The following is a 27,457-nucleotide window of genomic DNA, read 5'->3' on the forward strand; positions in this document are numbered from 1 at the left end:
CTGTCATGCAAAGCGATCCTCGCTTTTATTCGAACGATTACAGTGACTGAGGAAAATTACAGCTATTATACGCGCTTGTCCAACGTGCGACAACGAGATATTAACGAATTCATGATTTGTAACACACGACGGACGCGTGGAGGTTTCACTTCCTCGAGGTATCTCATTTGGACGTCCTGTGCTCGCTCGTACTAGCCACCTTCTCCACATCGTCGCTGCTCGCTTGCCCTCGCCTCTTCCTCCTGCGAACAAAATCGAAAGTTTCGGCCGAACTACTCGCTCAAATACGCGAAAGCTTATTATACCTCATGGATCGATTGTAGACAATGTTCTCGATGACGCACATTACACACGCGACGAACATACCAGAGACTAGCAGAATCAAAGCCGGGGCGGTCTCGTATATGCTTATGCTTCTCGTGGACAATGTGTCGAGCTGGCACTGAGGTTTCCTACTCGACCAAAATTTTATCTGACGGTCGCGCAATCCAGTATTAAACATCTTAGACAATCTGGAAGGAGAAATTTGTCAGGGCTCTTATGACAGACAAGAATCAAGCCGAAAAAAAGAGAGAAGGAAGAGAGAAGGAAGAGAGACAGAGAGAGAGAGGGGGAGAGAGAGAGAGAGAGAGAGAGAGAGAGAGAGAGAGAGAGAGAGAGAGAGAGAGAGAGAGAGAGAGAGAGAGAGAGAGAGAGAAAGAAACAAAGAGAGAAAAAAGAAGAGCTCACTTACCCGATCTTTGCTATCTCGGTGAACTGACCGTTGCGACTGGCGTACATACCCATGACGGACTGCTTGAACAGATGGATCTCCGTCAGTGCGCAAATCTTGTTCGCGTCGAACATCTTCTCGATGTATGGATACGCTGTATTGGGGTCCGTGTGATACGCCAAAGTGCCTTCGCTCACCTGCTTCATTCCCTCCTCTAACGGCAAATACCTTTTCGACTCTGGCAGAGGGTCCCAGCGTTTCTTCCTGAAGTAATTCGACTCCCAGTTGAGTTTCTGTAAATTCGACGCGGATATAAGGTACGGTATAACAACCTGACACGTTGTCGTCGTTGCTTCTCATGCATAATCTTGATACGTCCAAGAATATACATACGTATAAGAAGTAGTTCAGGTATGGCACAGCCTCCGCAGCGATCTTCAGGTCGCTGTCCGCGAGCACCGTCACGGAGTCTTCCATCATGTCGAGCGGTTCGCTCAGACGAGCCGATACTATGCTGCCCGAATAGTAGTTGAACATGATCCAGTTGAACACGAGGATCTGCAGGAGAGCGATGCGGCTCGCAGTGCGCACGGGAGAGAAGTCCGCACCTGCGATTCGGACGAGCGACGGCCGTCAGACTGTCGAAGCGATCACGATTCGCGTGTGCGTGATTCACTCAAGCTGTATTTCGCTGTCGTGTATCTCACCCTGCTGAGCGACTACGCCGATGGTAAGAACCATTGCGCCGGAATACTTCTCGCTCCTGCTCGCTTCCTCGCGTCTCATTATTATCCTCATTATGAAGATGCAGAATACGATGAACACGCTGTTCACATACCAGACCTCTCGCGAGAAAGGTTTCAAGAAGATTTCGAGCTTGATCTTGTTTCCCGTGGTGGACAACAGCATGAAACAGGGTCTGCACGACAAAAGAGGGGAAAAAAGAAATTATTCATTGAACGATTGGTCTCTCTCTCTCTCTCTCTCTCTCTCTCTCTCTCTCTCTCGACGGTTATTCGCTGATACCGAATTGGCCATGCCGCACCGATGAGAGTGGCATAATCTAATCTCTCGGATACCATAATCCTGGGGTTACTGCCGAAGTCGATGTAATTCGCATTCAAGATCTCGAATATCAAGCCGTGCACGCTGTGACGATCCCAGTAAATGATCTCCGAGGCATGTACACTTGAAATAAAAATTTTACGAGACTTTATTGTTTGTCTCACACATTCGGTTGAGCACCCGTAAAGATACAATTATATGTGTGAATTTTGTCTCTGTATGAACATATATATAATTTATGTTATTATAACATAATTATATATATAATATATATTATAATTATATACATAATAAACATAAACATAATTATATACATAATATATATTATAATTATGAATGATTATATATAATTATATACAATTAGGGTTGGGTAATAACTAAATTTATCAGTTAAAAGTTAAATTGAAAGGATAAAAAATTAATGACTTTTAATTCAACTAGATTAATTATATAGGTCCTTAACTTCAAACTTAACTTGGTTTTAGAAAAATATATCAACTTACCCAACTTTCTGTATATAATTATACAGGGTGTTCGGGATCTTTTGGAAACGAGAAATTATGAAGATTAATCAGATCAAACTGAGAAGAAAAGTTAAGTACCATTTTGTAAAAATCGTAATAGTTATTAAGTTATTAATGATTGACACACACATCTAGAAGCTTTTTTAATTAATAACGAAGATCTGCGCACTTAGTTGCAAAAATGGTTAAGGACTTTTTTGTTCAGAATAACTTAATCTACAATTATATAACGGCTATTGTGCCTAGCGACAGGTTCAAGATTCAGGGTTCAAAGTTCAATATATTTATATTTATCGCTAGACACAATAGCCGTCATATAATTGTAGATTAGGTCATTCTGAACAATAAAGTCATTTACCATATTGCAAATAAGTATGCAAATTTTCAAGTTATCGATTAAAAGAGCCTCTAGATATGGTCATTTTCAATCATTATTAACTTAATAACTATTGCAATTCTTTTCTTTTTAGTTTAATCTAATTAATCTTTACAATTTTTCGTTTCCAAAAGATACTCCAGATATTCTGTATATAACACTTTTTGCTCAGGCATATAAATTTGTCGAAAAGAAAATTAAAAGCACCTGAAGTTGAAGAGGTCAGCGGTGTGAGATATCATCGCGTACACAAACTTGTGCATGCTGTCTAAAGATCTAGTGTTGATGTCGTACATGTAATCCTCCAGTCGCATATTCTTCGGTCTATATTGTATCTATGGCGGTTAACACATGTCAGTAATACGAAAAAGTTAAAGATATTTTACTTTTCTTTATAGTCATACAGACGGCGATATATACCACACCGGATATCTTCAGCATCATGCCATGCATATTGGCCCTCCTCTGGACCAAAGGTTGAGTCAGAGTGATGATGAGGCCGATTCCGAGCCGCCAGAAACCCAGCCTCGTCACGTTTAGAATACCTCCTCGATACTTGCAGTGATTGAAGACATCGTAGAGATCATAATTGCTGCCGTTCGTGATCGCGAGCGCGAGATCGGTGGTCATGCTGTATGCGCTGTCGTTCAGAAGCGACACGCTCTTGTTCAGCTTCGATCCCAGGACCAGCCAGTTATATGAGTAATCGTACATGCGATACCTCGAGCTCTGACGAAAGCGAAATGTATTAGTCTTCAGATTTCTTTTGGTTCAGTTTTCTCCGCATAAACGCGATAGAATCAAACGGCTTGTCGACCGTGCAAGTTTCCTCACCTCGGAGAAAATAGCCACGGTGCTGTTGTTCTCGTAGCATCGTAGATCCACGATGACGCCCAAGGTCCAAGTCTCCGTGTTGAGGAAGCGCCGTATGTTGAGTCTCGCGTCGGGATTCCGGACGATCGTGAATATGCCGGCGCGGCTTAATTTCTTCATGAGATGAAAATCGCCTGCGATGAGGGGAAACAAGGAAAGATAGAGAAAAGTTACGAAAGACATGTGCAGAACTCGAAGGAAAAAAAGTAGTGGAAGACATGTGTGCGTGTGAATCTTCTAATCTAGAAAGCGGACGCTGGACGACGGAAAGTCCCCCGACGTCTCGGCCACCGGCTCGGACGTACTTGTGGAGTTTCCACAGGAGAATCCGACGACACTCCGCACCGCCTTGTGCACGAAGTAGTCGCGGATGAAGTCGCTGTCATCCGCGTCGGCGTTAGAAGCGAATCGTAGTAGCGCGAAAAGCGCCACTGCGTACGTCCTGGCGTGTTTCACTCTCAGATTATGCATATCGACTAGCGGCGAAGAATTAAACGATAAACAACGATATTTCGCGCAGCGTCGAGACGCTGCAGCGAAGCACGAGTGGATACGAGTGAACGGAACAGGTAACGGAGACGGAGTACGGCTGGCGATTAATAATGCAGTGGCCGGAGTAATATTAATTCAACGTGACATCGGATCGTCGTGGTGTCTCATCGTTTATTCACGTTACTGAATAAATGAATAATTTCATGCTACTGCGACACTGAGTCCTGCCAAGAAATGGGAACTAGGTAACATGTCACTGTCGGATACATTGTTACGCCGCAATTAATTATTTGCGCGCGTGATTTCCGACGAGCGAACAACAAATTGGCGATAATGCTTTATCGGGGCGTGCTGTATCCGCGAAAAATTCGGCTTGTATAACAACAATTTATCGTTGGGGCGGAGAGGTACTTCACCCCGCGCGACGGATATACGGCCGATCAGTCTCGAAAGGTGCTGATTTTTCGGCGTTGACGAGTCACTCCTCGCTGGCGGGTGTTGATAATCTGCGAAAAACGGCGAGAATTATCGCTCTGTGCCCCCGCGCTCCTTCTCGCGCTTTAATCGCGTGTTACCGCATAGGTCGCATCCAGTAAACGAAGTTCTCCGTGATGCAGATTACGATGGCGAACGCGGCGGAGGTGCTGAGAAACGCAAAAACGGGCGCGGCTTCGTGAATCGACAGCGGCTCGGCGATTAGCATGTTCTTCGGGCAGAAGGGCTTCCTCGGCACCCAGCGCTTTAATTGACGCTTCCGTATGCCGATCTCGTAAATCTTGATGAGACTGCGACAATCGCCATGTTATTTCAACAGCCGTTGACCTTAACCCTCAGTATACCGTCTTTCTCATGATATTGACTTAATTAAATGTTTACTCTGTTCGAAGAAAGTAAATGTTCTTCTTGTTCTTTGGAACATTTTGAAGAAAATATCGGAAAAAGCTCTGAAATATCTCTGATAAAAATCTAATGAGACATAAATCTTACGAGCAGTTGCAACCGTTCAAAACTTGATTTTGGGTTCAATGATATATCATGGATTGATCGTGGCAAAAATTTCGCCTACCCCACTTTAAACAGCGGTGTGAATGGGCTCCTGTGGCTGCTCCAGAGAGCCAACATCGCGCGAAAAAGATGGACCTCCGTCAGCTCGCATATCATCCGCGGCTCAAAATTCCGCTCGATGTACGGGTACGCAGAATCGATGTTTGTGTGAAAGGCGATGCCGCCTTTGGCCACGTTACTCAGACCCTCCGTTAGAGACATGTATCGCTTGGATTCCGGTACTCTGTCCCATCGTTTCTCCATGAAATACTGCACCTCCTTCTCCGACGACTTGTACGTGATGACGATGAGAAATTGATAATTAATAATGAATCTTCGTCTCAAAAATATCATTAGTAGTAGTAAACACGATGGAGCGCGGAGAGATATGGATTACCTGCAGAAAAGTACGAAGATAAGGGACAGGCTCAGCCGCTATTCTCAGATTACTGTTTGCCAGATTGATCAACGAGTCGTTCATCTTCTGCGCTCTGTTCCTCATTCGATCCGACACGACGCTCGCGGAATAGTAGTTTAGAATCAGCAGGCTAAACAGCATAATCTGCAGGAACGCTATACGACCGGCGTAATGATAAGGAACCACTACGGCACCTGCGCGGAAAGGTTCAATCCATCTATCAAGAATCCTTAATTCATCGTTATGTGAACAGCCGATGAGTATTTAATCGGAGAGATTGATGCACACCTTGCTGAGACAGAGCGCCTATAATGAGGAGGATGGAGATGTCATAGCCTTCCTTCACGTTGTAAATGCCTTCTCGCCTCAACAATATCGCCAGGATCAACGCGCTGACCACTACTGTGCAGAGTATCAGGTACCATACTTTGATATTCAACGGCCGCAGGAATTGCTTCGTCTTCAAGTTTGCCGAGGATATCGTGCGAAATAGAAAGCATGTTCTGCAACGTGGAATATGACGAGTCGTGAAGCGGATTTAACGCGTTATAGCAGGTCGCAGAATCATTCACCTCATCGGCCACACTGGTCCAATGATGTCTCCCATCCTTAATTTTTCCTTCTTCATCACGATCGGGCTGGCAGAGATGTCTATCGTTTTTTTTTGAAAGGCGGCGAATATCGGCGCTGTATTGTCTTGCCGCTTCTTTGAATTCACTTCCACGATGTCTATTCTGAAAAAGAAAAGATATGTAGAAAACGGCCGGAGAGAATTTCATTGGAAGCCCCCATAAGCCCTAATAAGCAGCAAGCAGTGGTTTACATTACATCGATGGTTACAGTTTCTCACTCAGCAATGCAAGCGCAACATGTTGCATAAAATACTTAGATTGTTGAGTAGAAAATTGTAACATCGACATAATGTTACCATTCGTTGCTGTTTATTGGGAACAGACCCTTACGTGAAGTTAAAGAGATCGGCCATGTACGACAAGAGCGTGAAGAGAAACTGAGACCGGCCGTACTTCACCTTCAAGTTGTGATCCAATATGATATCTTCCACCGACAAATTGTGGGCTTTGTATGACACCTGCTGAATATGCCCGCCCGATATGAATCACATTATTCAAACCTCAGCGATCTACGTGAAATTTGCTGAGCAATCGATTGCTTACCAGGATTCCGACTTTGAGCCTCATACCGTGCAGATTGGAACGCCTCACGAACTTGGACTGCTTCAGCTTGATCACTACGCCGGATTTCTCGGTCCAATAACCCAAAACGGTCACGTTCAAGGAGCCACCGCGTTCTTTGCAGGGGTTGTAAACTTCGTACAGGTCGTAACCGGTGAGGGACGGTATAGCGATCGTGACGTCGGTCATCACGCTGAAGGTGTCGTCGTTCAGCAAATTCACGGTGTCTTTCAAGTTGTTTCCCATTATCAGCCACTTGTGTGTCTCGTCGTAAAACAGGTACTTCGTCGCCTTAAATCGAAGCAGTGCATCACGAGAATTCAATATACACTTTTGTAGACTGAACACACTCCTAACTCCGTTTCCTCCCTTCTGATTTTTCCTCGCTTTATCTATCTGCTTTCTCAAGACACGTCGCGTGTACCGCTCCCTCGTTCTTAATTAAGATCCTGAGAGTGATCTGCCTTACCTCGGAGTAGACTATCGTGTAATTATAACCGTTGCATCGTGTGTCCACGTAAACGCCTAAATTGTGGTAGTTGCCGTACAAAAGCCTCCTCAAGGCGCGCGACGACAGTTTATTCACGGAGTCGAGATTCCACATTGACGAGAGCGTGTAGATCTTGTTGAACGTCCTTGCGAATTTCGCGGTGTCTACATCAAGAGAAACGGCCCAGCCTTTGTAGCAACAAAAGATACACGTGTCGTTCGTCGGTCAGATACTTTTTTACATACGCTCGATAGAGCCGCAAGTGAAGCCCACGACGCTGGATACGCCTTTATTCGTGAAGTAGTCCCGCACCATAATGTTGTCGCTGACGCAACAGACATATAGCAAACGTGACAGCAACAACAACACCCAACCGCTGCGACACATTTTTCAGATTGCAGGGACGTGAAGATCGTCGAACACGCTGATACGAGGAGTTTAAAGAAGCACAAAGGCAGGGAAAAGCCTTTGAGCTGCGTTCGCCAGCATATTGTCGAATATTTAACGCTCGAATCTCCTCATAAATGTTTCATTCCGAGCATTCTCGCGGTATGAAACTATAATCCCCCCGTCTATCCGTCTACCCACGTCTTCATAGCATATTAATGCGTGGTCTCTTCTATAATTCATAGTTATTGCGCTTTTTACCTCCCCTCGCTCTTCAGCATCACTGTTTCTCAGGTTTATCTCGCTGATGGGAAATTGGGAGTGGCGGTAGTGCGCTCAGGGATTTTCTTTCTCGCTGGAAAAGTCAAGGAATGTGTGACAAGATGGAAGAAAAAGTGAGCGTTATGCGCGTTAGAAAAAAAATATCGATCTGAGATTGCAGGCTTAGTTAATGTAATTTGTACTTTTTCTAAGTATATAGCATTATACGTGTAAGGATACATTCTGATGCGGCACATGCGTGCCTTCGATATGTCCTCGGAGAAACGAGTTTCATAAATAAAGTAATTTACGAATGACTAGTACGGATTTTTTGTTACGCGATCGTCGCTAGTAATTGTTGTGTAGCTCGCAAGTTCTCTTAAGTCGACATCCATCGAGATCGAATATCCAGGTCGCGCATCACTTCAACGCGAACGGCGGTGCGTCGTTGGTCGTCAGGTAGAACTTGCCGCGTAACCTGAACGAGACAGATACAATTTGCAGTCGGACGCTCACAGAGCGACGGTGTACAGTGAGAAATACGAAGTGGTCTTACGATGTAGAGGCGTACTCGCCCATCAAAACGATAGGATTGTAATTGCAGTGTCCTTTTTTGTACTTCTCCCAGCTGTCGCACATCCTCGCCTTGAAGCCCACCGTGCTGCCGATGCTCTCAGTCATGAGCTGATGCGCCCGTGAGTGGCTGCAATAAGCTGTAACACAAAGTAGAAGCGCCCAGTCAAAACCATAACGTTGATTCGACGTTAATTTGACGTTGGAATGGTCGATGAAACGTTGAATCAACGTTAATTCAACCCTCATCGACGTCGAATCAACGTTGTGATTCTGATTGGGCGACGTTGACATAAACAATGTGCACCGCATCTCCTTGCGATACCTGACGACACGTACTTATCGTCGGCATGTAGGAACACCCGGGTTGAGGGAACTTTCCGTTGTTGGGGTAAAAATCCGCGTGGCCCAACGGCGCTAAGAAGCCGAATGCCGGCCCGCTCGTGTGGATCACATCTACGAATTGAGCGTCGGTCGGGTCCAGTCGGTATTCCGGATCGACGATGCCGGAGATCGTTTCGAATAAAGGACTTGCCGGATCCAGACCTTGAGGAATATTGCTGATATTAACGGCCACTCTTTGACAGAAGCGTTCTCTTTGGATGGGACGCGATCGCGACCTGTACCTGTTATTCTACCGATGCGGCCGTCGAGATACGCCCCGGCGAAGCCGGCCACGTAGGAGCCCAGACTATGACCGCTGATGTGGACGTCCTTGTACTCCAGGTTCGATTCTCGGTTTAAGAACTCCAAGAAGTGGGCCAAGAACTCACCGACGACGCGCGTGTTCTTGGCCGCCGCCGGGTACACGTCGGCCGCCAGGATGCCCCAACTGACGACTATCACGTTCACATCCTCGTAGAGCAGATACGCTGAAAACGCATTTAGACGTTATCCCTGTTCCACCCCCGTTGGATTATTCGCTAGTTTGCGCTGAGAAACGAGCCGCGGCGCTGGAGGACGAAAGAGTCGTCGCTTTCGCGCATATCGCGAAAGCGACATAAAAAGTAGCGGGACTCTCTTCCGAAGTTTATTTCTGACTGCGCGAGCGAGAGCAAAAACTCGCCGACGATTAATTAAGCCGCTATCGCGACGACCCTTGAACCGACAAGCGACATCGATTCCGTGTTTACCGAAATGCTAAGGCCGAGCCTGATTGTCCTTACGTTTTTCTCGCGCCTCGCTTGCCAAGCGCTGCACAAGTACGCGCAACCGAGCCGCATGTAATATGTCTAATACCACCCACCGTCTATCAGGCCCCGCACCCAAGCCTCTTTTCCGGTATCGCTGAATCCGTGCACGATAAACTTGGTCGGCCTGCTCTCGTTGAAGTGCGACGCGTACAACACCTCGGTATCATTCAGAAACAACTGTTCCTCGCCGAATGGGTTCTCCCTGCGCAAAGTGATTCAGATAACTATCAATTTGGACTGAGTATGCACACGGCAGAGGTGAAACAAAGTTGGAAGCAAACTTAGCCTTGGGAGAATCCAACAAAAATTGTGATCAACTTTTGACTAAATATTAGAAATTATATAATAAATAAATATATATATATATATAATAAAAAATATATAATAAAATAAATATATATATATATAACTATAATAAAAATAATATAATAAATATTACTGACTCTGGAGATATTTAAATAAACAAATTAATTTACAAGACTACAAAAGGGATGAATCATTTAGCATAGCTTCCAGCTAAGGAAAAGGAAAAAGATCAAAATCGCCACAACGCAAATATCCAGAAACTACTATTGAGAGAAGGAAGAAGGACATTACAATAGAATCGGATTTGCGTCAAGAAGTCGGCGCAATCGCCTATTGCGGATTAGAGCGAGCGAAAAAAAAGTTGCCAATCCGTCCGTGTCAAATGTCATGACATTTTCTATCGCGGACGCGTGTTGTGAAATTTTTTCGCTTCCCTCGGGAAGAAAGAATTAAGACGTCAACGTCCAAAAGGCGTCCCCTCCACGGCCGGCTCCGTCCGTCCGTCAGAAAGAGAAGAAAAGAGACGTATAAGGAGGGGGCTGGGGGGGCCGGTCAATCCGGGGGCGCGATATTCACGCGTCAACGCGACGCGACAAGGCGCGCGGCACGGCGCCTCGATGCTCGATAAAATCGATCGAAGAACGTCAGCGCTGAGAATAGAATGTGCTGGCTGATTGCACGTATCATTAAAAAACTGATGCATCCTCCGCTGCGGGGCAAACCGTGATAACGGTCACGATGCTTGGGAATTAGCGCCGACGTGCGTGACTGATTCCCGATCGGCGCTAAGATACTCAACTAATTGCGATTGTAATGCAATCGACCAACTAATACGGTAAATGCTAACACCGACACGCAAAATTCGCACATTGACCGACACCGGTTTGGATTCGATTTGCGAGGCCGTCTCGGTCAATCGACGCAGAGAACGATTCTTTGCTATCCTCGTCCGCCGCGCCTCCAAATTCACTTCTTCCTACGATCCTGAGCATCCTGTCGTGTCTCGAAAGTATTGCATCTCTGCTTTATATATTCTACCTAACGTACCTCGCTTCTCATCACCTCTCCGAATATTGAAGAAATCGTCAACGCACCTGGTGTACAATTTGAACGTCGCTGGCTCGCGTTGCAGCATAGACTCGATGATCAACGTCTGCGCTTCGTCGTTCAGCAGCGTACTTTCCGAATACGCACACGCTGGAATCCCAAGCGTACAATCAGTAAGGATCGACCGACTCGCTCAATCGAGTGCATATGTGGGAAAGACGAAAAAATGAAAGAAAAAAAAAAAGAAAAAAATGTACAAATTGCGTTTAATCGCTCGATCAAATGATCTAAGAATCTACAGCTGGTGATTACCTGACCAGGCGAGGAGGATGGCCGGGAATACGAGAAGATCGATGAGTGACATGTCTCCTGAGGATGCTTTGCGACACCAGTCGCCTCTGCGAGATGCACCGGATTACTACTTTAACTTAACTCGTCGGCTTAACGTCGGCCAGTCCGTCATTCATCTCGCGCGCTTTCTTTTTGCTCCTCGAACTTCTCTCTTTCTCTCTCTCTCTCTCTCTCTCTCTCTCTCTCTCTCTCTCTCTCTCTCTTGATTGCTCTCTCGAGCTACGATAAGAGCGCCTAATGATCGTTGCTATATTTCGTTAACATGTTCGTTACCATTGTGGAACTTAAACATCCGTCACGCGATTATTCTTGTCATAAGATAAAAACAAGTATCGTAAAATCTCATAGATCTTCCTCAGGTAATTGGAAGTACTGAAAGACACATCTTAATTCTATTCTTTCAGACGTCTTTTAGATATTTTTTAAGTATCCTTAAGATGTCTTTAAGATATCTCTTAAAAGTGCCTTTCATACTTTTGATTGAATATAAAAATCCAGAATAATCCCTTCCTTCTCGTTTCTTTCCCCTTTTCTTACCTAATCAGACCCTCTTCACTAATTAACTATCCAGTCAGAACCACAATATTGATTCGACGTCGATGAGGGTTGAATTAACGTCGATTCAACGGTTTATCGACCACTTCAACGTCAAATCAACGTCGAATCAATGTTACGGTTCTGATTGGTTATCCGATACGTATACTTAATTGTCCTTAAAAACGTCTATATAAAGGGAATCTCTCCACAGGATCAGAATTTCTGGTCGTTCTTTTTCTTGAAGAAATGAACTGGAATGTTCACGAAACGTCGGAAACAAAATCGTGACGAACCGACGACAACCCGGAAGCCAAATCAAGCACATCTTTTACGAGTTTTTGCTGAGTCCTCAATAAACGCTGCACTTTTTTTGCATTTAGAGGTTTGGTTGACTTTGCGAGAGAACCGAGTCTCTCCCCGAATATCCCTGAAAGAAATAGTTCTTGATTCAAACATTAAAACTAGGAAAAAAACACGTACCGCTGTATTTTCCTCGCAAAGGGCAAGCCGGGATATGATATGTTTTCCGACGTTTAAAGCCAGTCAGTTGATGCCAATACTTTTCCTCCTTCAAGTTCTCTCACGGAAATTTATGAGGAACCATTGAAGAACATTGGAATAGTGTGCTCTATATGAAGTTAAGAGGACTTACTTTGCGAAGTGCGCTGTCGACAGAGGAAGGTTCCTTCTTTATCTCGAGGGGAATCGATAACTAACTTTATGTCATTCCAAGCAAGTGCATCGTTTGTTGCTGCAGTTATCGACCGGATGGAGCTGGATCAGCTGGAGTCGTAGAAGAGGCTGGGATGACCTGACGATCGGTGTCGAGTTGTTAAACATTAGTCTTGCGTAGTCGATTTCGAGTTTATTTGCTGCACGTCCTAGGAGATGCTCTGTTTTGCACCGTTAGTATCGAAGTAATGTTATGTGTTCAGTTTCCCCGCAATCGAACATACATGTCCGTTATTGCAAAATTAAAAGTAACATCAAGGTTAGGATGATACCTGGAGATTTACTTTTGTAGCTGCTCTAGCATTTCTCTATAACCTTCCTTTCTCTATTTTTCTTCCCAATAACCTTGACATTCATTTTGTACCTTTATATAAGAAAAACAGACTTTTGCATTAGTGTTGGAGTGTTGGTGTAAGTTCCTGTTGATTACAGTTAATCAGATTTATCGATGCACCATGTCGCCTGAACCCACGCAAGAACCCATTCAGGAGAGTCTAACGGCTTCCAATGTACCCCTGGATGCAAGAGTAGCCAATGACTCTGATAGTGAGGACGAGGATATGGGAATGACAGGATACATTCCACTGTCTCAAGTGTCTACTGATGCTGATCCTATATTAGATGAGGACGAGGTAAGGTGAAAAATGAAATAATATTTACTTTTACATAGTGTAAGTTACATCGAAGAAAACCAGAAGCAAACTATAACTGCAGCTGAATGTTTTTTTCATTTCTCTTTTACTCTCAGAACGATGAGTGGCTGTCTGAAATTGGTGAATCAAATCAAACAGCACCAACCACCCCAACAGTTGAGGCTCATCAGGTAAGCATTATTCAAATGTAATATTTTAATTGTGATCGTTTAAGCATAATGTCAATGTACCATAATAATAATAATAATAATAATAGTTGAACCACGATTATATGATTGTATTATCTGCTGCACGTTTCAGAGCTGCGCCTCGGAGGTGCTAGAAGTCTGGTCGTGTCCGTACAATCGCTCCAACATCGATTTGGACGCGGCCAAAATCAAGCAGGTGAAGTCCGTGATGGCGTCTATCACGCTTCCCGAGACTTCCATCCCGCAGTGGGCGAGCACGATCTCTGAAGATCAGTGGAAGGAACAGCTGCTCGTCCGTATTAAAGAGATGCAGAGCAAAGATCCGTAGAGCTTAAGTCGCGACGTAGTCGCCGGTCGCAGCCGAGGTTTGATATTTTAGCAGCTGCGCGTAGCGTATTCCGCGTTATTGGAGATAATTTACTACGACGTCGAATAAAAAGAAAGAAGAGGAACATGCGAGAACGTTGTGACCGAGAGGTCGCGCATCGCCAAGTGTACACATACGTGCATATACATTTTGTCTAACACGTTCGACACATGAAACGATGGCGCTTGATTTTTATATTAGGCTAAGGGGCTTTCGAATAGAATTTTAGCATTACCTCGTTAGCATGGTACGCGCGCGACTGCAACGATCGAGGGCAAATAGCGGGAGGGAAATCTAAAGGAAAGACTGGCCGAACTAGGTAACTCGTAAATATTATTATTGCGAAGCGTATTATTATTGTTTTTGTTTCCCTTTTTATACGATATGTTCGAAGGCGGATTATAAGAGGTATATGATATATTAGTTTAATTAATAAACGTCGCTCGATGTTACGCCGAAGTGACTGAGACAAACGCGATGTACCTTATCTCTCTCGGTCTCTACTCGAGAGCGAAACCTGATTTACTTCCAATCCGCATTTGCATCCCCCAATTGCGCCCTGATCCCCACGTTCTCACGTTTCTCACGGGCGCTCTGCGGAGCCCTCCGTCGTGAATTCGTCAATCGCGCGACCCGCATCCTCGCATACGCGACCGTAAGTAAGGCGTATGCGAGTCTATAGTTCGAACTCGGCGTTGATGGCAGCAGCTTTGGATGGATTGAGTTTCTTCCGCAGTGCGGCTACGTCGTCGTCTATCTTGATCAACTTCCGGTATTTCTGGGGAGACATACCGAGGGTCAGTCGTCAAGCCCTGCACTTTGATCTTAAGTGCACATCTTACATACCTCTGAGGTAGTTCCCGGTGTAACGTACCAGATGTAAATCATGTAGCCTGGAATGCACATCATCGAGGAGAGACCCGCGATCCAACCCAATAAGTGACTCCACCACGGAAATTCATAAGAGAGGTATTTCACGGGGACGAACTTGATGATGTTGAAGATAAAGACGCCCTGCGAAGAACGCGAGCAGACGTTCACGAAAAGAGAGAAAAAGGAACATCGTCCACGCGAAATCATTAACGAGAACCAGTCATCGGCGACCTTACCACGCAGATGGCGGGTGTGGTGATCGTCCAACAGATCTTCCACCAGAAGCATGGGTAGTAGCCTATCATGTCTCGTATGCCGTCGTAAAACCGGTTCACACCGAACGCCCACGACACGGAAATGCACTCGAAGAACATCAAGAAGAGCAGGCAGAACCCGCTGACGGCGTATGTATCCAACAATTGAAACACGTACATCCCGCCCTGGAAATTTATTCGTTAGTTCGGATTACTCGTCTTGATCAAGCGTGAACCTCCACGTGCGCACTTACCTCCGTGACACACAGCAGCCCGATCAGGTAAGAGATGAAGCATACAATTGCGATGAAAAGTTCCTTCCGCTTGCGGAGCAGTCGCGGCCACTCGTCCACGGCAGCAGTGACGAAGCCTTCCATCGTGCAGAACTGAAACGCGCGACTTGCTGTTAAATTAATCTAATCCGCCGGTGTAATTTCAGGACGATAGACGTTGGCGGTGCGTTTACCTGACTGTCCAAGCCTATGAGAAGAAGCATGAAGAAGAAGAGACAGGACCAAATCGAAGCTCCGGGCAACTGCAACACCGCTGAGGGATAAACTAAGAAGGCCAGGCCGGGTCCTAGTTGGTGCGACAATCGACGCGATAATTAGGTATCTTAGTGTCATCCACGCTATGAATCCAGCAGGAATGATCATGCTAACGATAAAACGCGTGCAAATTACCAGAAGCAGCTACGTCGGCTACCGGCTTCTGTTGCTCGTGTGCCATGAAACCGACCACGGAGAAGATGACGACGCCGCTCAGTAGGCTGGTGCAAGTGTTGACTCCGCATACGATGAGAGCGTCTCTGGAAGGCGACATTCGCGCGTGAGGATATCGTGATTGCGCACGAAGAGAAAAGCAGGAAAATATACGGATGTGAGGTGTGAGATGATACTCACTTGTAAACGTTATTGTTGAACTTATTGTAACTGCCTAGTGCTACCAGCGCGCCTAGACCGAGAGCGTAAGTAAAGAATATCTGCGTCACCGCGTCTATCCACACCTGCATGCACAATATGATGATGTTACGTTTTAGTTCCCTCGAACTGCACAACTGCGAGAAACTAATAATCAATCAAGCGTGGAAGGATCCAACCTGACAGCCTGAATCTGAATAGCGTCAAGTTTCAAGGGCCTTGTTCCGGATGTATGGTGAACGTCAAGTATGTTCAAGTTCTCTTAATTACAAGTTCCATGTCTCTCGGATGAGCGTCATGCCACATAACGTTGTTCCAGCTTGGAAATTTAGCGTCCAAAATAGATTCTGGGATTTATTCTGGACGCACATCGAACGCTAAATACACCGGATTCTTAAGAAATACGGAACTTGAAATTAAGGAAACATGTTTGACGTTTATTTAGTGACTATTTATTGTCCATACAGACGATGATTCAAGCTTTCATTGGCCTCTTCCACGGTTGATCGAGAATGTACACAAGAGCCTTTACTATCTGTTGGTGATGAGAAACCGACATTTGTTTCCAAGATAGTTCTTTTTACCTCAGGATCGCCGAGTTTCGAGAGATTCGGCGTAGCGTAATACTTCAAGCCTTCCGAGGCGCCGGGAAGTGTCAGGCCCCGCACCAGTAACACCGCCAGCAGCGCATACGGGAAGAGCGATGTGAAGTAGACGACCTGTACATGGCGCATTGAGTGCGGAATGAAGTAGGAGGATTCGATTTAAGGTGGCCGTTTACCTTGCCAGTCCACTTGACGCCTTTCCAGATGCAGAAGTAACACATGATCCACACGGCCGCCAGTGTCCCGGCCAATTCCCACCTTATGGTACCCACCACTTCAACGCCCGCGGAGATCTGCAGGGTTCGCCTCCTTTTCATGGCAGAGGAGAAGTAAATTCGCGGTGTTCCACGAGGTTGCTAGTCCTAATCTGTTACAACACATGCCATCGACGCAATCCGCGTTAACTTACTCCCAAAACTCCTTGACCGGGTCTTTCAGCAACGTGGTGCTCAAGTTCCCGATGGACGTGGCACACACGGTGTCGCCTGTGAACTCGTCCGGCCAGCACACCGCGCTTAGAAGTTCCTCCGCTGTGATGCAGTAGCGCGTGTTCCACGAGTTGTCGCAGCCTCGCCAAGGTACGTCTGCGTAAATAAGATCTCATTGTGACGACTTCCCTTCTCACTACTTGACGATTTCCCCCGTGTTCGTCTTTCAGCAATCGGATAATACGTCTCATATAACAACGAAATGAATCATTGACGCATAAGCTCACCGGCTCGCAAGGAAACGAGGAAGTAGAAGAGAGCCCAAGCGAGGATGATGATATAGTACACGTTGGTCCAGCAAGAGAGCACGCAGGTGGCGTATCCGATGCCTGTGGGAAGAAAAAAACGCGTTATCATCGACATGTAGCCCATCGCGAGATGAGAGCCTCAACGAGACTCAGGCAAGAGAATAAGATCGAGTGTAACACGTTACCTTTGAAGAGCGGCGCTATCTGGAAGACACCAAGGCCGCCAATCGTCATCATCTGTCCCAGGGACAGCTCCATCAGGAACATGGGTATACCCGCCAGGCCGAGAGCGATGAAGTAAGGCACCATGAAAGCGCCGCCGCCGTTCTTGTAGCAGAGGTAAGGAAACCGCCATAGGTTTCCCAGGCCTATGGCCAGTCCCACGACGGACAGGATAAACTCGATCTTCGAAAAAGAGAGAGAGAGAGAGAGAGAGAGAGAGAGAGAGAGAGAGAGAGAGAGAGAGAGAGAGAGAGAGAGAGAGAGAGAGAGAGAGAGAGAGGGAGAGGGAGAGAGATCACGAGAACGGTGATTATCGGCGATCAGACGATCGTCCGGCTGTTCTTCTAGACGACCGTTGTCTTACCTTGCTGCTCCAATTTCCTCGTTCCGGCAGCTGTTTTCTGGGCCTCTTCATGACGGACGATCGTAGGCACTGTATGGCTTCGAATCGGAAGTCCGACTCCTTCTCGCCCCCATTGGAGATGGTGGTGGTGGTGGTGGCGGCGACAGCTACGGCGGCGACGGCGGTGGCTGTGGCGGTGGCGGTCTTCGCCGTCGGCTCGGCGAGGAGAGCCTTCAGCTCCTGCACCGGATTCACAGGGACCGTCTGTGGTTTACGTGACAGAGGGCTGGTGGATCTGTCTACCTTGGGACGGCCGGTCGTTCCCCTCGAAGGCATTATTCGTTTGCGGGACGAGAGCGGGACTTCAGGAACTCATCTCATCCTACCAATCGGCCGACTGACGGAGAGCCGAGGGGAAGCTACGCCAACCGGCTGGCGTGCCAGCGCGACGCACGCTCTGCTTTTCGACTAGAACGCTGGAACCGCGACACCGCGTACTTGTACCACCGAGTGGATCATCATGAATCGGCAGAGAAGAGGAAAGAGCGCGCGCAGGATGGCTAAGCGAAGGGCTGATTGACAATTGCCGTCTATAAAAAGCGGCTTGCGCAACACGCGCGTTTCTCGTTCTCTATCGGACCTTAACAGGAAGCCCTTCGAGCGAGCGGACGAGTGAGCGGCGGTACGTCGGAACGTCCGGAACACCGAAGGGAGGCAGTGTATGTATATATGTGTGTGTGTATGTATGTGTATATATATATGTATATGTATATATATATACACCACAATATAATGTGAGTCCCTAATATAAAGAATAAATAATATATCCGTATTCTCGCTGGAGGAGATTATCCGTCATCGCACTGTTGTCATCATCGTCACCGCTCACGAGCGCGCTAGGTGCGCGTGCAAGATATCGCATGTAGTCGACGTAAAAGGGTCTTGATGATGACGGACGACGGACAACGAGCCACTTCCGGGAATCGCAGCGTTCGTCAAACGCGTTCTCATCGGGCTCAACCTTGTCCTATTTTAGATTATTTAACTTACATGGTGGATGCTGTGCGCATCGTGTCGTTCGTTAACTTCACCGTCGTGCGTGCGCCATCGTGCGTTGCGACAATGATTAACGGTAATTAAGCATTAATGATTAACGATAATTGACCGGTAGCGGCTACCGACGATCGTAATCGCACGACGATAACCGTCAACATAACACCAACGAACGGTGATAACGCGTTCGCGCGAACGGTATTGTTCTAAATATTTCTTTTTTATCGTAGAAACGCAGAACTTCCTCTTCGGCGGAGGCTGAAGATGAGAGCGCATGAGAGAACGACGGACACGATCGTTCAGGGCAATCGCAAGCAATACATACGCAAATATCGCGGTCCAGCGTGCGTCTCTCCCACAACCAGTGGAAAGATCCTCGGTATCCTCCTCTCGATATCCCTGCGTCGTCCTTACCTCCGCATCGTCGATGCGCCGCAAACTGAATGATCGTGCTCTCCTTCTGCGATATCGTTATTTGCTGTTTCAGCTCACACAATTCCGTGATCCTCTCGGGAAATTCGGGAGATGAATCCTTCCCCGCCACCCCCGGCTCGAGAACGCGTGCCAGCCGGAGAACGTTTGACCAAACCGTTTTGAGCGGAGCACGACTTCGAAGGAGGGAGCCGTGAGGCGCGTTCGCGCGGATGCAAAGATTTCTGCCGCCGTGCCCCGTCGTGATTTACCCCACAATGACTGACGTGCGGTCCCCCTCGAGCATGAACGCACCTATCTTTCCATTCAACAAATTAATGCCACAGTGTCACTCTATATTTAGGCTGCTTGCGGCAACGGAGAGATCGAGCGTACTTGCGCGAATCGCGCCGGCCGAGGACGCAATGCAATATTTTCTTTCTTCTTTCGTTGCTCATCGGCTGCGGTGGCGTCTCATTGCTTTCCCGAGGGAACAATGCAATTTGGAAAACGATGACGGACGGATGATCGAGGTTGCGATTAAAGGCGAGGTAGCGAAACCGGAAACACTAAGCGTCGCTAAAAGAATATATTATAAAGTTGTTGATTTTTGTCTCTCTCTCTCTCTCTCTCTCTCTCTCTCTCTCTCTCTCTCTCTCTCTCTCTCTCTTTTCTCTCTCTTCTCTCTTCTCTCTCCTTCTCTCTCTCTCTCTCTCTCTCTCTCTCTCTCTCTCTCTCTCTCTCTCTCTCTCTCTCACGATCAAATCGGGTGTAAAATTAAAAATAAAACTCGTTAATCTTACGGGAACGAAGGTGCGCTAATAAATGATAAAAACTGTTCATCTACAAAAGAATATAAGTTCGTAGATTCACTTAAAAGTAAGAATATCTTATGCTTTCCAAACGTAATTAACATTCCGTTCTTGTTCATATTTTCATAGTTTATTTTGCAGTTAAAAAAAAACGCGTAATATTTTACTCTCAAACGTTACGTTATGATATCACATCCTACTAATTTGTAATATTCTATTTGCTATTACACCCGCGTTTATTATCACGCGTCGATCAGCACATTGCACCAAACGCCCAATGTCAGTGCCTACGTGGCACGTGCGTTAATCGTCAAAAGTTCCCTGCCTACCTTCTATATTCGGCTTGAAATGGACTATTTATGTTAATAACATAGTAATTAAGCATCGGATAACAAGAAAAAAAAATCTTTCAATTTGTTCAAGAATATAATATATTAAAGACAAGAAATTGTTCCTGTATATAAAACCACCCTGTGACGCACCAACCTGTATATAAAAAGTCTATTGAAACATCATATTTGTATCATTTTCGATAATCAAAAGATATTTGAACTCATAGACGTTATGTATATTTACCAAATTATTTTCCAGCCTTTACGGAAAAAATACTCAAATATTGAGTATCTACACTCAATTATTCGAATTCTCTAAAATGTAAGTGTATACACTCAAATTTGAGTGTATATACCCACACAGCACCAAGTCGACTATTAGTTGACTGTCAGTCGGCAGAAGAAGTTTAAAGTCGACTTTAAAGTCACACTGAATGTCAACTTGTAGTTGACTAACAGTCAATAAATGACTCGACTATAATCGGCCATAAGTCCAATAAGTCAACCGTATAAAACCAATAAGTCGACTTTTAGGTGACTATAAATCAACTTTCAGACAATGTTATGACGATTATAAGTTGACATTTAGTCAATTTGACGTCATCTATATTACTAAATTTTAATTTTAATTGTGATATTTCTCAAGACTATCAATTTAATTCTATTACACCTTAATTGCATATATTGTTATATATATAATGTAATTAAAGAATAATAAAATTAAATTAAGTCTTTTGAAATATCATTTAATAACATTTAATTTGAATAATAATTATAAGGGGTAATTATATATATAATAATAAAACAATTTACAGGATACAGTATATTTATTTTTTTAATAAAGCTCTTATCCTGTCACCAGACCGTCGCAACCATTCTTGTATGCATATTTCTACATCGTTGATTGTTGTATTATGCATCATTAAAATAACAGCTACAAAGATAATAATATAGTCTATATACAAACATTTTATGACATGAAATTGCTCATCTACATCTAAATTAATAGCAGAAAACGTAGAATAAGTTTACACGGCAGCCTAAAGCCGGTTTAGTAACAACCGTAGTTAATGAATTTTTGCATTTAATTGGAAAATATTTTTAGATCTAAAAAAATATACCAATTAGATAGAAAATTTGCAAATTACGATTGTTACTAAACCAGTTTTAAGTTGTTGTGTAAACGTACTCGTAGTTCCCAAAACAATCTGAATATATTGTAAAAAAATTCATCTTTCTCCTATAATATTTTGATATTATATACATTCAGTACATTACATACATATGTTACATACATAGATTTGTTCTTTATAGCTAAACTAGTAATTTGTTACATTGAAATGAAACAGAGATATATTTGAAATTTATTTAAAGAAAATTTTATAAAATGCTTATCAAAATTTTATAAAACCCCATAAAAATTTATAGATTTTGCAGGTATTTCCTCTTTTTATTTACAAAAGAGTTCGAGCATTCATTACACATTTTCAAAAAATATCACTAGAGCGGACTCTGTCATTTAAGAGCAACAGTCCTAGCACCCTCTGATGCAGCCAGGGTAGACTGAATTTTCAAAAGAAAATCTCTTAAGCGTGGTCTACAATGGCCGTAAACAGTAAGAAGTAAGCGTGAACAGTAAGAAATGGACCAACTACAGTTGATTATTTTTGTCACAATCGACTGTAATTGGTTTATTTCTTACCGCTTACGCTTACTTCTTACTGTTTACTGTCATTGTAGACTACGTTTTAGAAATTCAGCTTCCTACATTTTTGAAGGTAGTAAATGTCCTGTTCTAGTGGCTCCTGCCTACAAAGACGTGGCAACGCTTGCCGCGCGGAAATTCGTGTGATAGCCACTCAACGTGCCGCTTTTCCGTAAGAGCTAGAAAGTTATTACGGAAAGTAGCACATTGTTTGGCTATCGCACGAACTTCCGCCGCGCGGCAAGTGTTGCCGCGTCCTGTGAGCAGGAGTCATTAATACAGTTCTACGACAAAGAACATAATGGCAAAAAATTCCAGACAGCACAATGTCTGAAACTGGGACATAAGACGCCTTTAATGTCCCGCTTTTGGACATTGGTGCTGTCTGGTAATATTGAGCAATATTTAATACCAATTATTGACTCCGAAAATTTTGATTTTTTTAAAGATAACTTTTTTTGTCCTGTCCACGTATGCCTGCACAACTTCGTAGCCAATAGTTTGCGACATATGTCTTACATTATTGGCTACAGTTTCTCCGCCTATAGTGACATTTTCTCCATCTGTAACAAATATATTTCAAATCATATGATGTATTGTACAATATATTCAATATATGTACAATATATTCAAAAGCTTTCAGTTCATGTACAGCAATTATAATGCATATTTGTGTTAATAATTAGCAAATAACTAATATACGTACAAATTGTCGCCGAACGTTATCATCCTTCAAAAGGTTATTGAAATTTTTTACTTCTTCCACTGTAGTGAGAGGAAAATTCGGTAATAAAGAAAAATCAATCTGTCGCTGTATTAGGTTGTTGTAGATGAAATGGCCATTTTTTAATTTTTAATTTAAATTTTTATTCGATACACTTTATATACATCTCGTTAATCGAAATAGTTTCCCTCCACCTCAATACACTTCCCCCAACGTGATACAAGCGCATCAATGCCTTTCACGTAGAAATTAGAAGAGCAAGATGCAAGAAATTCGTTGAACGCATTTTTCACGTCGCTTTCTGTTTGGAATACCTTTTCACTTAAAAAGTTATCCAGATGCTTAAACAAATGGTAATCAGTTGGAGAAAGATCAGGAGAATAAGGAGGGTGAGGGAGAACTTCGCATTTGTATTCTGTTAATGTTTTTACAGTTTTCTTTTTCAATATGCGGTCTTGCATTATCATGGAGCAATAACATACCGCGTCTATTTAATAACGCCGGTTGTTCAATATGCAGTTTTTTCATCACAATGTCAATTTCTTGGCAATATTTGTCAGCATTTATAGTTTCACCTTTTTTTAAAAACGAAAAATGCATAATACCCTTGGCAGATCACCATACAGATACCACCATAACTTTACGTGGATGAAGGCTCGGTTTTGACATGTGTTTCGGAGCTTGATCATCATCTAACCACTGGGTAGAACGTCGACGATTGTCATAAAGAACCCACTTTTCATCACACATTACTATTCGATTCAATATTCCTTCATTATTGTGTCGGGAGAGCAAAGATGAGCTGATTTTCATACGGCGAAGCTTGTCTCTCTCAGTCAGTTCATGTGGTACCCATTTGTCAAGCTTTTTCATTTTCCCCATGGCCTTTAGGTGTCGGGAAACAGTGGAATAGTGAACGTTGATGCTGTGTGCAATATCTCGAACTGATAAACGCGAGTCTGCTTCAACCATGTCTTTCAAAACATTGTCATCAATCACTAATGGTGCATGGCTGCGAGGCAAATTGTCGAATTTGTATCACCAGACCGAAACTTTTCAAACCAACGTCTAATGGTTCGATCACTTACAGAACCTTCCCCAAAAGCAGCGTTTATGTTTCGCGTTGCCTCGGCCGCACAATGACCAAGTTTGTATTCGTACAAGAATATTATCCGCATTTCCTTACTTTCCATGTCGAAGAGACAGCAATTTTCAACGATATAAACAATGTGATAAAAGTAAGGTTATGCGTGCGAATTTACGTGTGGAGCATATACTTTTCAAATATCACGCATGCAACGACAGCTGCATGAAAAGAGCTGAACTACTCAGCCGAGAAATTTGAATTTTGAAAAACGGCCATTTCATCTGCAACAACCTAATACATTATGTTGTACTTCTTTCGAATTTTCCAGTAAATGAATAATCCGGTTGAGTTTACGTTCAAGTGTCATAAATTTTGAAGAATATCCTCGCCGACATTTTTCTAAACAACAGAGATAAAAGAATTAAGCGATTAACATTATTGAATTAAACTATTACAATAATTCATAATAATCTTTTGTTCTACATTATATTTATTACTGATGTAAATAAAATAAAATTTACCACAACAAGATGTGTGCTCTGAATCTATCGATTGCTTTTCTAAATTTTCTTTATTGTTTATATTATTTTCTGGTGAATTTAGCCCACTCATGCTGTATACTTCACGAATTGAATTTGTACACTTGTAGAAAGGTAATTTATCGTATTTGAAATTAATGTTAATTGGGCTGTTAAATTTTCTGTGCAATTTTGGAAATATATTATTTGTATTGTCATTTGTCAATCATTGTATTAAACTGTCAACAGAAAGGCAACAGCAGTCTGGGGATGCAGATGTCTATGAATCTATCGGCAGGTCCTGCATCAATTTCACAGATCCTTTCGCCAATCTGATGTCAATCTGCACACAAATTGTTTACTGGGAATACAAATATTTGATTGATTTTTATACTTATTTTGCTCTGTGTTCTGGAAGAGGACAAAGGAACTGTAGCTCCAGGACCATACCTGAACCGAGCAACTTTGCTCTGTATCCTCTTTGTACACAGTTTCGTTCTTTTTATATCACTGTAAAAAACAAGAATTACAATAAAAATAACATTTTACATGCATAAAATATAAAGCATTCACATTAAAATAGAATAGAAATATTACAATGTCAGAATAGAAAAATTAACAATTTTGAGGTTAACATTATATTAGAAATACAAATATTCTGATTTATCCGTTTGCTAAATTGATGATAAATCGAAATGAATGTGCATGTTTTAAAATGGTGGAATTGAGAATTAATAATGTTTTTACATTTTTTGTGCAACTATCTAAGAATACAATTTCAAAATCTATGACATGGTTTTTTGTGACATTTATATAGTTTTTTTAAATGTGTTATTTAACACATTTAAAAAAACTATAAAAAACAGCTATCAAACAATCTTAAACCTTATTTAATACAATATAATATAGGAAATATAATATAATGTAAGAAAGAAAAAGAAGAATTACCTTTGAAAAATAATCCGGTAAGGCATGTGCGACATATGTGGTCTGTTCTTTTTAGCTGCACTGCGGAATTAGTGCAATAAGTTAGAATGAGACAACTATATTTTTTCTCACTTTAACTTATTGCACCAGTTCAGTAGTGCAGCTAAAAAAAACAGACCAATGGTCTGTTCTTTTCTTCTGCACCGCTGCACTGGTGCAATAAGTTAAAATGAGACAAATCAGAGAGAAGAATGAGAGCGGCCACCGGCCGTATTTCGGGGGATACGGCTAGGCGCATTTTAGATACGCCATCTGACCAAAATGCACCTAAACTACGTCCGCTAGGCGCACTTTCGCGGTGATAAAAATAAAATGCGCCTAGGTTCGTGTCCGTACTACTTCCATTCAATGGATAGTAGATTAGAAAAAGACAAACGACAGACAATCGTTCCGTCTTTGTCTCACTACTGAGCGGCGTGCGGCAGTAAGCACGAGGCGAGGTAGCGGCGATCTTATCGCTAAGCGAACATCTCTCCGCTTTTCTTTCATCTTTCACGCTCCAGAGACGTCAAAAGACGCGGTAGCGTCTCGTGTCAAGGGAACGTGCGAAGCGAGGAATTATTTTTCACGCACGCGAGGTAGCATATGGGAGACTAGACGAGCGTCGACATATTATTTGTTTCTTTCCCGCTCGTCTAGCTTATTGACTGCTTGAGCCGCGAGATTTTTTTCGCTATTCCTATACCTCGCTCTTTTTCTCTCTCGCTCGTTCTTTCTCTCTCTCGCGCACTTGCTCGCTCTTCCTCTCTTCTCGTGTTCTTATGGCTTGATTAAATATATTAATTACATGACAATATATATATAAATAAATGACACATATATAGTGTATATGTATATAAAGAATATTTAGTATTAATGCCCAAATAAAGAAGAGAGAATTATAATGAGAGACGAAAAGTTAATAGAAATCCACTCTTAGCCAATATATACATCTTTTAAAAATGATTTGTTATTAAAGTATATGACAGAATAATTTATTTATGCTAATAAATTTAAATTAAAAATTAAATGAAATGTTATTTGTTTTGTAAAAGATATTCCATTGTTACATTTTTCTTTTTGTAGCAAAAATAAATTTAGTCTAGTAAAAAAAGAAATTAGTTTTATTATCATATTTCAATTACGACTTTATTATTTAATTTTACGAATAGATAATAGATAAGAATAGATAACGTGCATATTGTTGCTCAACGGAAACCGCGAGAAAATGGTGATCTCCGTCAAAAAATAAATGCAAACTTTTTAATAATATAATAATTTTTTTACGTAAGTATTTGTTTTTATAATATAATCTGTTGAATTTTATTAATTATTAATTCAGCATGTTATAGTATAAAAAATATATTTTAATATAAAAATTAATGTAATATTCATTGTTTGCATTTGCAAGAAATATGGATAGAACAGGATAGGTTGCAATGGTATATAGGAAGAAAAAAGATAGATGGATAAATAGATAGATAGATAGATAGATATAGAGATAGATATAGATGGATAAATAGATAGACAGATAGATAGATAGATAGATGGATAGATAGATATAGAGAAATAGATAGATAGATAGTTAGATAGTATAGAAAAAAAGATAAATAGAAATGTAATTATCATTATTATTATTATTAATGTTTTCAGTTTCAAGAGAACATTCGCTTAAACGTAAGTCTTACTTAGGTCCAGTTTCACGACTTATATTATATTAACCGGAATATATTATACGACTTATATTATATTAATCGGAATATATTATACGATTTATATTATTTTAACCGGAATATAATTCGTTAATATTGGAAGTACCGAGCGGTTATTTCTGATCGTTTCTATTTTTTAGATTAATATCCTGTTTCTTTAAGATTACAGGATTTTTGTTTTGAGGGTTTGTTTAATGTGATGTTTGTAAAGAATGTATATAAATTTCTACATATAAGATTAAAAATATGAAAAATATTGCAGTGAAAGCAAGGAGGTTCCACGGTGCGCACGATATCTCAATAACTATTTGACCAATCGACTTGCAACTTGGCAGCATTATAAAATAGACTTCTCTTTACCATTTTAATTACAATTAACCAAATTCATTAATAATTATTATT

At 42.6% G+C, this 27,457-nt stretch overlaps 5 protein-coding genes and 1 long non-coding RNA gene across 13 annotated transcripts; 1 reads left to right on the forward strand and 5 right to left on the reverse strand.

Annotated features, from left to right (window-relative positions):
* Position 1: 1 nt before the first annotated feature.
* LOC105184270 (uncharacterized) lies at positions 2 to 4,106 on the reverse strand. 2 transcript variants are annotated; one of them, XM_025301458.1, is made up of 10 exons: positions 3,856 to 4,106; positions 3,512 to 3,684; positions 3,098 to 3,406; positions 2,885 to 3,012; positions 1,739 to 1,900; positions 1,420 to 1,631; positions 1,106 to 1,320; positions 734 to 1,005; positions 367 to 512; positions 2 to 242 (listed from the first exon to the last, which is right to left on the reverse strand). In XM_025301458.1, the coding sequence occupies exons 1-10, from the start codon at positions 4,019 to 4,021 to the stop codon at positions 4 to 6; spliced, it is 2,022 nt and encodes a 673-aa protein (XP_025157243.1). In that variant the 5' UTR covers positions 4,022 to 4,106; the 3' UTR covers positions 2 to 3. The 2 variants fall into 2 exon arrangements, with proteins under 2 accessions (XP_025157243.1, XP_011141267.1); XM_011142965.3 differs by having other exon boundaries at positions 12 to 242; positions 306 to 512; positions 3,856 to 4,102.
* A 109-nt stretch (positions 4,107 to 4,215) lies between these two features.
* On the reverse strand, positions 4,216 to 7,680 carry LOC105184268 (uncharacterized). The gene is made up of 10 exons (XM_011142963.3): positions 7,433 to 7,680; positions 7,167 to 7,351; positions 6,680 to 6,988; positions 6,467 to 6,597; positions 6,077 to 6,238; positions 5,793 to 6,007; positions 5,484 to 5,698; positions 5,109 to 5,377; positions 4,618 to 4,827; positions 4,216 to 4,548 (listed from the first exon to the last, which is right to left on the reverse strand). Exons 1-10 carry the CDS (start codon positions 7,572 to 7,574, stop codon positions 4,521 to 4,523), a joined length of 1,866 nt encoding a protein of 621 aa, XP_011141265.2. The 5' UTR covers positions 7,575 to 7,680; the 3' UTR covers positions 4,216 to 4,520.
* Positions 7,681 to 7,988: 308 nt separating this feature from the next.
* LOC105184267 (pancreatic lipase-related protein 2) lies at positions 7,989 to 11,613 on the reverse strand. The gene is made up of 7 exons (XM_011142962.3): positions 11,267 to 11,613; positions 11,002 to 11,104; positions 9,655 to 9,803; positions 9,035 to 9,280; positions 8,748 to 8,954; positions 8,392 to 8,548; positions 7,989 to 8,313 (listed from the first exon to the last, which is right to left on the reverse strand). Exons 1-7 carry the CDS (start codon positions 11,316 to 11,318, stop codon positions 8,256 to 8,258), a joined length of 972 nt encoding a protein of 323 aa, XP_011141264.1. The 5' UTR covers positions 11,319 to 11,613; the 3' UTR covers positions 7,989 to 8,255.
* Positions 11,614 to 12,573: 960 nt separating this feature from the next.
* On the forward strand, positions 12,574 to 14,234 carry LOC105184265 (male-enhanced antigen 1). Of its 3 annotated transcripts, none has more exons than XM_011142957.3 (4): positions 12,574 to 12,747; positions 13,007 to 13,206; positions 13,323 to 13,397; positions 13,528 to 14,234. In XM_011142957.3, the coding sequence occupies exons 2-4, from the start codon at positions 13,030 to 13,032 to the stop codon at positions 13,741 to 13,743; spliced, it is 468 nt and encodes a 155-aa protein (XP_011141259.1). In that variant the 5' UTR covers positions 12,574 to 12,747; positions 13,007 to 13,029; the 3' UTR covers positions 13,744 to 14,234. The 3 variants fall into 3 exon arrangements, with proteins under 3 accessions (XP_011141259.1, XP_011141260.1, XP_019697497.1); XM_011142958.3 differs by having other exon boundaries at positions 12,612 to 12,759; XM_019841938.2 differs by having other exon boundaries at positions 12,625 to 12,833.
* Positions 14,235 to 14,293: 59 nt separating this feature from the next.
* On the reverse strand, positions 14,294 to 19,475 carry Gat-1B (GABA neurotransmitter transporter-1B). Of its 3 annotated transcripts, XM_025301457.1 has the most exons (15): positions 19,114 to 19,475; positions 18,039 to 18,211; positions 17,757 to 17,975; positions 17,356 to 17,575; positions 17,150 to 17,251; positions 16,844 to 17,018; positions 16,611 to 16,743; positions 16,414 to 16,548; positions 15,812 to 15,915; positions 15,593 to 15,717; positions 15,376 to 15,488; positions 15,164 to 15,295; positions 14,892 to 15,095; positions 14,629 to 14,796; positions 14,375 to 14,560 (listed from the first exon to the last, which is right to left on the reverse strand). In XM_025301457.1, exons 2-15 carry the CDS (start codon positions 18,069 to 18,071, stop codon positions 14,459 to 14,461), a joined length of 1,965 nt encoding a protein of 654 aa, XP_025157242.1. In that variant the 5' UTR covers positions 18,072 to 18,211; positions 19,114 to 19,475; the 3' UTR covers positions 14,375 to 14,458. The 3 variants fall into 3 exon arrangements, with proteins under 3 accessions (XP_011141262.1, XP_025157242.1, XP_011141263.1); XM_011142960.3 differs by having other exon boundaries at positions 14,294 to 14,560; positions 17,757 to 18,211; XM_011142961.3 differs by having other exon boundaries at positions 17,757 to 18,211; positions 19,203 to 19,475.
* A 2,720-nt stretch (positions 19,476 to 22,195) lies between these two features.
* Positions 22,196 to 25,498, reverse strand: LOC105184264 (uncharacterized). Of its 3 annotated transcripts, none has more exons than XR_003113352.1 (5): positions 25,326 to 25,498; positions 24,828 to 24,887; positions 24,381 to 24,720; positions 22,755 to 24,258; positions 22,196 to 22,611 (listed from the first exon to the last, which is right to left on the reverse strand). It is a non-coding gene; the product is annotated as an uncharacterized LOC105184264 (long non-coding RNA). The 3 variants fall into 3 exon arrangements; XR_003113353.1 differs by having other exon boundaries at positions 24,381 to 24,738; XR_849838.2 differs by having other exon boundaries at positions 24,381 to 24,887.
* Between the last annotated feature and the right edge of the window lie 1,959 nt (positions 25,499 to 27,457).

This window comes from Harpegnathos saltator, unplaced genomic scaffold, assembly GCF_003227715.2.
Source record: "Harpegnathos saltator strain DR-91 unplaced genomic scaffold, Hsal_v8.6 scaffold425, whole genome shotgun sequence".
Classification (NCBI taxonomy): domain Eukaryota; kingdom Metazoa; phylum Arthropoda; class Insecta; order Hymenoptera; family Formicidae; genus Harpegnathos; species Harpegnathos saltator.

Bases quoted from the DNA above. Each gene is read 5' to 3' on its own strand.
- LOC105184265 (XM_011142957.3), top strand. From the start codon at position 13,030: ATGTCGCCTGAACCCACGCAAGAACCCATTCAGGAGAGTCTAACGGCT. The intron at 13,207-13,322 runs GTAAGGTGAAAA...TTTTACTCTCAG, and splicing joins CTATATTAGATGAGGACGAG to AACGATGAGTGGCTGTCTGA. The intron at 13,398-13,527 runs GTAAGCATTATT...TGCACGTTTCAG, and splicing joins CAACAGTTGAGGCTCATCAG to AGCTGCGCCTCGGAGGTGCT.
- LOC105184270 (XM_025301458.1), bottom strand. From the start codon at position 4,021: ATGCATAATCTGAGAGTGAAACACGCCAGGACGTACGCAGTGGCGCTT. The intron at 3,685-3,855 runs GTACGTCCGAGC...CCCTCATCGCAG, and splicing joins CTCCTGTGGAAACTCCACAA to GCGATTTTCATCTCATGAAG. The intron at 3,013-3,097 runs GTATATATCGCC...TAACCGCCATAG, and splicing joins TGCTGAAGATATCCGGTGTG to ATACAATATAGACCGAAGAA.
- Gat-1B (XM_011142960.3), bottom strand. From the start codon at position 18,071: ATGCCTTCGAGGGGAACGACCGGCCGTCCCAAGGTAGACAGATCCACC. The intron at 16,549-16,610 runs GTAAACGGCCAC...CGCCATGTACAG, and splicing joins GCGTCAAGTGGACTGGCAAG to GTCGTCTACTTCACATCGCT. The intron at 15,296-15,375 runs GTAAACGCACCG...CGCGCGTTTCAG, and splicing joins TCATAGGCTTGGACAGTCAG to TTCTGCACGATGGAAGGCTT.
- LOC105184268 (XM_011142963.3), bottom strand. From the start codon at position 7,574: ATGTGTCGCAGCGGTTGGGTGTTGTTGTTGCTGTCACGTTTGCTATAT. The intron at 5,378-5,483 runs GTAATCCATATC...ATCACGTACAAG, and splicing joins ATCTTCGTACTTTTCTGCAG to TCGTCGGAGAAGGAGGTGCA. The intron at 4,828-5,108 runs GTAGGCGAAATT...CGATTGTCGCAG, and splicing joins ACACCGCTGTTTAAAGTGGG to TCTCATCAAGATTTACGAGA.
- LOC105184267 (XM_011142962.3), bottom strand. From the start codon at position 11,318: ATGTCACTCATCGATCTTCTCGTATTCCCGGCCATCCTCCTCGCCTGG. The intron at 9,281-9,654 runs GTGGGTGGTATT...ATGCGTTTTCAG, and splicing joins GGTGCGGGGCCTGATAGACG to CGTATCTGCTCTACGAGGAT. The intron at 8,314-8,391 runs GTAAGACCACTT...TGTCTCGTTCAG, and splicing joins GGCGAGTACGCCTCTACATC to GTTACGCGGCAAGTTCTACC.